General features: G+C 36.1%; 1 protein-coding gene across 1 annotated transcript; it reads right to left on the reverse strand.

Moving 5' to 3' along the window:
* Positions 1 to 279: 279 nt before the first annotated feature.
* Positions 280 to 6,537, reverse strand: LOC309391664 (proto-oncogene Mas-like; the record flags this gene model as incomplete). The annotated part of the gene is made up of 2 exons (XM_081952329.1): positions 6,500 to 6,537; positions 280 to 1,291 (listed from the first exon to the last, which is right to left on the reverse strand). The coding sequence occupies exon 2, from the start codon at positions 1,153 to 1,155 to the stop codon at positions 280 to 282; it is 876 nt and encodes a 291-aa protein (XP_081808455.1). The 5' UTR covers positions 1,156 to 1,291; positions 6,500 to 6,537.
* Between the last annotated feature and the right edge of the window lie 990 nt (positions 6,538 to 7,527).

Consider the following 7,527-nt stretch of genomic DNA (forward strand, 5'->3'; position numbering starts at 1 on the left):
CAGGTTTGCTATGGCCCTGTATCATGGACCTCAATTGCAAAACAGTTTTAGTTATGGTACCTTCATTTTCACGATTTTTGACATGGTTCTGGGTAGTTAGTTTATAGCAGTGGAGGGAACCTACTTGCTTTCCACATTTTCCCCCATTTTTCAAGATGAACTCTGACAACATACTTTTTTGAGGGAAACAAAATAAGTTCACATTTTATTTTTCTTTCAAGAAACACATTTTTGTAGTCCAGCAATTTCCAAGATTAGAGACAAGTTAAAACTAATTTTTTACAGAGAGGTTGAAACTCTGCTTGTAGATATCTCTCTGCTTTCAGGAGCTTCATCTTCCTTGAAGACTCTTTGAAAAACGACCTTGATGCTCTCCCTGGTCTGATCTCGTTTCTTTCTCCCAACCAGGTAATAGATCACTGGGTTAAAAGTGCTGTTTAGGGAACCACCCAAAATTATGAACTCATACAAGCCAAACCCTTGAAAATAAAATCTCATGTAAGAATAAAGAGCATACAACCCCAAAATATTTAATGGAAGATTAAAAATAAGGAAACAGAGAAGAGTAATTAAGATCATCACTAACAGTCGTCCACGTTTGATCTGTTTGGGTTTATGACGTATTTTGACAAATAGGATCAGAGTAGAGATTATAATCGATGGAAGGCAAAGCACAGCAGTCACAACCAAATAGAGATTTGCGAAGCCATCATATTTAAATACAAATTGCATAATGTCTAAAATTCCAACCAAGAGGAAAGAGCAGATCCAGCTGAGGACACACACAACAGGGGACAAATATTTTGGCCGGGAACAGCGATGCCAGATTGGGAAGAGGACACACAGACACCGGTCAATGCTGATGGCTGCCAGAAGAAAGAGACCGTTGACATAGAAAATGTCGGAAAGATAAATGAGGATAATCAGGGGAATTTCTGATCCTATAAAATGTATATACTTTATAAAATAATAAATGCTAACTATTTCCCAAATTGCGAGAAAGCCAAAGTCAGCAATTGCTAAATTAAGAATCAACACGGTGAAAGGGTTTCTCTTAATTCGAAATCCAAGAAGCCAAATAACAATTCCGTTTAACGGGACTCCAATACAGCAGATGATGAATATGATAGCATCTATGATAATATAAACAGACATATTTTTGTGCTCATCTAAATAATTGACAAATAATCTAAAATAAAACACTGAATATTCTGCTCTAGTATTTCAGGCTGAAATCCATCAAGAGATTTTTGTAGTGCAGCAAGAATCTCTGCTTTTCAAATGGAAGTTCCTATTGGAAGAAAAGAGAGAAGAGTGGATTAAATCATTCCTCCATAATTATGATATTGTCATCACTTTCTTTTCTAATAATAATAATAATAATAATAATAACAACAACAACAACAACAACAACAACAACAACTCCGCCGTTGCCGGTCCCAAGCCCGGATGAGAAAGGAGGAGGGTTGGGGTCAGATTGGCAACCTGGCCCCATAAAAAAACCTTGCCAACCCATACAATATGGTGAAAGAAACGACTAAAAATTCTATACCGCATCGGTCATCGCGCTTGTTAACAAGGGCAGCGGCGGATGTTGAGGTCCCTGGGCATCCGTCAACAAGTGGGCTATAAGTGGACCAGCCAACAAAACGACAAAAATAACGTGCAGATGAAAATCGTGCGATAATGGCCTGTTATTACAACTCAGAGCCAGAAAAAAGAGGCTACTTAAAGCGAATGTATGATTTATGGAAACAACAATATCCAGATTTAAATATTAGTGAACAACCACGTGCAGATGAAAGGCCATTTATTATATGGAATAAAGTGTTTAGCGAAGTTGAACTTGAGGAAATTCAGGCAAATTGCAAAAAAAAAAAAAAAAACACCATCACAAGAGGAATTAACTGATACTCGTGACACAACTAAAGAAATCATAGAAGAACTCTCAGAGGAAGCTGCCAGAGAGGAAATAACAACACTACCACCAGAACCAGTTACCATTGAACCAACTGATGAACCAACTCAAAAACAAAAAGAACTGAAGGACAAGCTCACGGAGCATTTTCTGGCTAGTGAGGAAAGGCAACATTTACCATCATTAATAACTGTCCCTAAGAAAATTTTGGGTCCTATCATGAAAATGGTTAATGCAGTGCTTTCAACAATTGAATCGGGATCCATCTTGGAATGAATCAGTTAATGTACATTGCAGCTGTAATAGTCACTAATGAACTAGGCATTAAAATCAAAGCACCTAAGCACACAATGGAAAAGCATCAAAGCCAAAGTGGAAAATCCGATTAGAACAAAAAGTCAAAAAATTAAGGGCAGATGCTAGCAACTTAAGGAATATGCATGAGCAACGGCTTAAAAACAGCAAAATCGTAGATCAGCTAATCAGAAGATATAGATTGGATACAAGAAACATCAATGAAACTTTAGAGATTGTAAAACAGCAGATAACAGCAACAACTAGAAAAATTGAGAGATATGAGGCACGAATCATCCAATACAAACAAAATCAATAGTTGTGATCAGACCTACGGCGTTTTTATCAAAGTCTTAATGTGAATGGTGACACCAAAAGTGAAAAACCATAAAAGCAGGCCACAGCTGAATTCTGGAAAGGATTGTGGGAAAATGCAAAGGACTACAATAAGGAAGCAAAGAGGATACAGGACTTTGAGAAAAGCATTGGTAACAAACAAATGCAAGTATTAGAAATAACATCTGAGATGGTCAAAAATCGAGTAAAAAAGTAAAGAATTGGACAACACCTGGAAATGACCAATTACATGGTTTCTGGCTCAAATATCTGACCAGTTTACATGCAATATTGGCCAGGCAACTGAATGAGATTTTACAAAATGTTCAAATTGATGAATGGTTGACAACTGGAAAAACATACTTGATTCAGAAAGATGCAACTAAAGGAACAATACCAGAAATCTACAGACCAATAACATGCTTGCCAACAACCTTCAAATTACTCACAGGCATTATTGCAGATAATATTATGGATTATTTGGAAACAAACAACATCTTGCAAGTAGAGCAAAAAGGCAATAAAAGAAGGAGCAGGGGCACAAAAGATCAGCTCCTGATTGATAAAATGATGCTAGAAAATTGTAAGAAAAGAAAAACGAACTTGAATATGGTCTGGATTGATTATAAAAGGGCATTCGACTCATTGCCACATAGTTGGATCATAAAATGCTTAGAAACAATTGGCATTAGCAAAAATAATACATTCTTCACTGAAAAGGCGATGAAACAATGGAGAACCGAGTTGGCAGTAGGGAATGAGACCTACGGAATGGTTAATATCAAGCGAGGGATTTTCCAGGGTGATTCACTTTCACCTCTTCTCTTCATCATTGCGATGATCCTGCTAACGGTAATTTTTTAAAAAAATGAAATTAGGCTACCAAACAGCCAAAGAAGCTGAAAAATTTTTGCATTTATTATATATGGATGATTCGAAACTCTATGGTAAGTCAGAAATAGAAATCCAATCACTGACAAACACAGTCCGAATATTCAGCACCGATATTTCAATGCAGTTTGGCATGGAAAAATGTGCCACTGTATCCAATGGCCAACTAATTAAATGCAATGAAAATGAAGCCTACAAATACTTAGGCATTCTGCAGTTGAATAACATCAAACATGGAGAAGTAAAAACTATTGTCAGGAGAGAGTATACCAATAGAGTTAGGAAAATTTTGAAATCTAAATTAAATGGTGGAAATACAATCAAGGCCATAAATACCTGGGAAATACCAGTTACAAGATACACAGCTGGTATAGTTAACTGGACACAAGCCGATTTGGACATTTTGGACCGAAAAACCAGGAAACTAATGACAATGCACTACAGTTTACATCCACGCAGTGACACTGATAGACTATGCCTGCCCCGAAAATCAGGTGGCAGAGGATTATTACAAGTGAAGCAAATAGTTGAAGAAGAAAAACATGCACTGGCTGATTATTTAAAAGAAAGTCAAGAACATCTATTAATCGAAGTAAAGAACAAAAATCTACTGAAGGCCCAACAGACAAAACAAGAATACAGAAAAGATGTGATAAAATGAAGAATGGAAAGTTGGCAGAACAAAGCTTTACATGGTCAATTTCTGGAAAAAATAAAAGATAAAGTGGACAGTGAGAAAAGTTGGTTATGGTTAACAATAGGTATATTGAAGAAAGAAACAGAGTCACTAATCCTGGCTGTTCAAGAACAAGCTATCCGAACAAATGCCATTAAGGCCAAAATCGAAAAATCCTCTGATGATGCCAAATGCAGACTCTGCAAAGAAGTTGATGAAACTGTTGACCTCATATGCCGCTGCTGTAAAAAAATTGTGCAGACTGATTATAAATTGCGGCACAATTCAGTAGCACAAATGATCCACTGGAATTTGTGCAAAAATTATAATATTAAAACAACAACAAACTGGTGGGAACATAAGCCTGAAAAAGTCACCAAAAATCAGATGGTCAAGATCTTATGGGATTTTCGTATACAAACAGACAAAATACTGGCATATAACACACCAGACATCACACTGGTTGAGAAAAATAAGGTTACAATCATCGACATTGCAATACCAGGTGATAGCAGGGTCGACGAGAAGTAACATGAAAAAAATCGTGAAATACCAGGACCTAAAAATTGAAATTCAATGATTATGGCACAAACCAGCAGTGGTAATTCCAGTGGTAATTGGCACACTGGGTGCTATTCCAAAAGCACTGGAATTACATTTAAAACAGTTAAAACTTGACAAAATCACCATCAGTCAAATGCAAAAAGTTGCACTGCTTGGAACTGCATGTATATTACAAAATATGTTACGATGTCCTAGGCCCCTGGGCGAGGCCCGACTAGTAATCAATGCCAAATCCAGCAAAATAACTGGCCGCTGTGATACAATTGAATAATAATAACAATAATAACAATAATAACAATAATAACAATAATAACAATAATAACAATAATAACAATAATAACAATAATAACAATAATAACAATAATAACAATAATAACAATAATAACAATGATAACAATGATAACAATGATAACAATGATAACAATGATAACAATGATAACAATGATAACAATAATAACAACAACAACATCAACAACAACAGATGAAGAGGGCCTCTTCTATAAACAGTTAAATGAGGCATCACTTACAGAAACCTTTACTGGGACCAGTTGTCACTTGGATCAAGAAGGACCACACTAGATGTTGGAGTATCTTTTTGCCAAGTAGGTTACAGGACTCAAAACGGATGGCTAAGCAACTGCAGGACTAATGGAATACATGGTTTTACTGGTCTTAAATAAATATAAAAAGGCAGAAAACATAATAATCATATAACGAAGTCATTATCAGAAGTAATAGATGCCCTTGAGTGTACTCCCAAATCATTTATTTTTATTTTATTTTATTTATTTATTTCATCAAGCATGTTTGGATAACAGATATAAGTATAAACATGATTTTGAATACATGAAATAAATTAAACTAGAGTGCTAGCTGACTCTTATTCACTGCGCAATTCAGAACAATGAAAACTTTAAAAAATCACAATACAATCAATCAAAAAATATCTCCCCTTAGTGGCATAGTTGCTTCCATTATCCACAACATGTGTTTATTTTTTAAATCATGTGGAAGAAGCTTAATCCAAAACAGGATGCCATTTTTGGAACGACTTGCATCATTCCATGAACCTTCCGTCAACAGTGAATGAAAATATTTCACCAAATTCATCTCCTGTAAATAGAGTGCAGCTTATTCACCTGTTTTACAAGTGAATAAGGCCAGTGAGGTGGAGAAGTGAAGATGCAGTATGAAGAGCGAGGAGACACAAGCTCCAACTTCAGTCGTGAAAGCTCATTGAGATACTACTACCCACTCCCCTTTTCCATTCAAAACACCAACAATGCAATAACTACAACAAAAGATTTTTTAAAATATAGAGAGATTTTAAAAAGCTAACAGCTACAATTAATAATGCAGCTTTGTGTGCGGCTCCTGATAAAAATAGGATTGTCAACATGATCACCAAGATCCAATGAGGGATATGGGGGAGGAAGAAGGAGGAGGAGGAGAAGTGGAAGAGGAAGAGGAAGAGGAAGAGGAAGAAGAAGAAGAAGAAGAAGAAGAAGAAGAAGAAGAAGAAGAAGAAGAAGAAGAAGAAGAAGAAGAAGAAGAAGAAGAAGAAGAAGAAGAAGAAGAAGAAGAAAATTATTAAAAGCACAATAATAGAACTCTTACAATACACATATTAAGTTTTATTGGAGTCAGACATGAGAAAGCTGGTGTCACATCATGCTGGGAAAAAAATTACTGCTGAACTGAGGTCCATTATTGGTCAGAGGATCCTTCAGGATTAGGTGATTCCATCCCGATAGTCCCCAGTCCTATCCTGACCTCAAAAAGGAGAACTTTGAAAATAAGTTACAAAAACCGAAGCATACCTGATGATGCCAAAAATCTCCAAACAGAGCCAGCAGGTCTCTTTCAGAATCTAAGGATATGAGCTCTTTTTCAATGACTCCGATTGGCCTCCACTTGATGCAGTTAATTCCTGCTTCAGAGAAAAAGCTGCAAACTTTCCCAGATAGAAAAAAAACAAGTTGTGCCATATGCGTCTCTGACTTTAGCAATTTAAAGTGTAATCGCACACAAGATGAAAGGAAGTGCTTGAAGATACCATCATATCACAAGGGGATAGGAGTTTAAAAGTCATGAATTGAGATTTGGATCATGTGTTGACTTATGGTACGATAACTGAAAAGTAGCATTTAAGAATCTTTTTACTAGATGTGCCCTAACTAGAGTTTGCCAAGTTGTTTATATATGCAAAAATGGAAGGAAGAGTACATACCCCACAGTCGAAATACTGGAATTTGAAAGTAAGATGATGATGATGAAATTGATTGCTCTGCTTAGAGACAATAATTTGAACAAATTTCTTGGGACTTGCAGATCACTGTTTCATGAGTTCGTATATTATGCTAAGCCAAAGGTTGACTGTGGTTTGTATACAAGCTATGCTTGTTAGAGCAGCACATTCTGTGAAGCCAGAAAACTGAGATTAATGCCATCAACTCTGGCTAAGCACTCTGTGTGAACTCCCCGAAGGTAGTTTTAGAGAGTTCATATGTTTTGGTTGATGTGCCACTGATTTGCTTCAGTGTGGGAAGGAGGTTTGCTGTAACCAGTGATATTTTTAAGAGTTTACTTGGAAAATCTTGCACACTATGGCAATGCCTCACAATACCAACATCCAAACTGAACTTCTGGCCAATTGACTATAACTACAATTTATTAAACTTGAATGGCAGCTGACTCTTATTCACTGCACTATTCAGAAAAATGAAAAATAAAAATATACAATAAACTCCACCACAAAATATATCCCCCTTGTGGGGTTGTTACTTCCACTATCCATAACAACTGTTTACTTTTCAAAATCATGTTTAATTTCACTGTTCAGTTTTCA

Source organism: Natrix helvetica (genome assembly GCF_964273705.1).
Source record: "Natrix helvetica genome assembly, chromosome: 4".
In the NCBI taxonomy this organism is placed as follows: Eukaryota; Metazoa; Chordata; class Lepidosauria; order Squamata; family Natricidae; genus Natrix; species Natrix helvetica.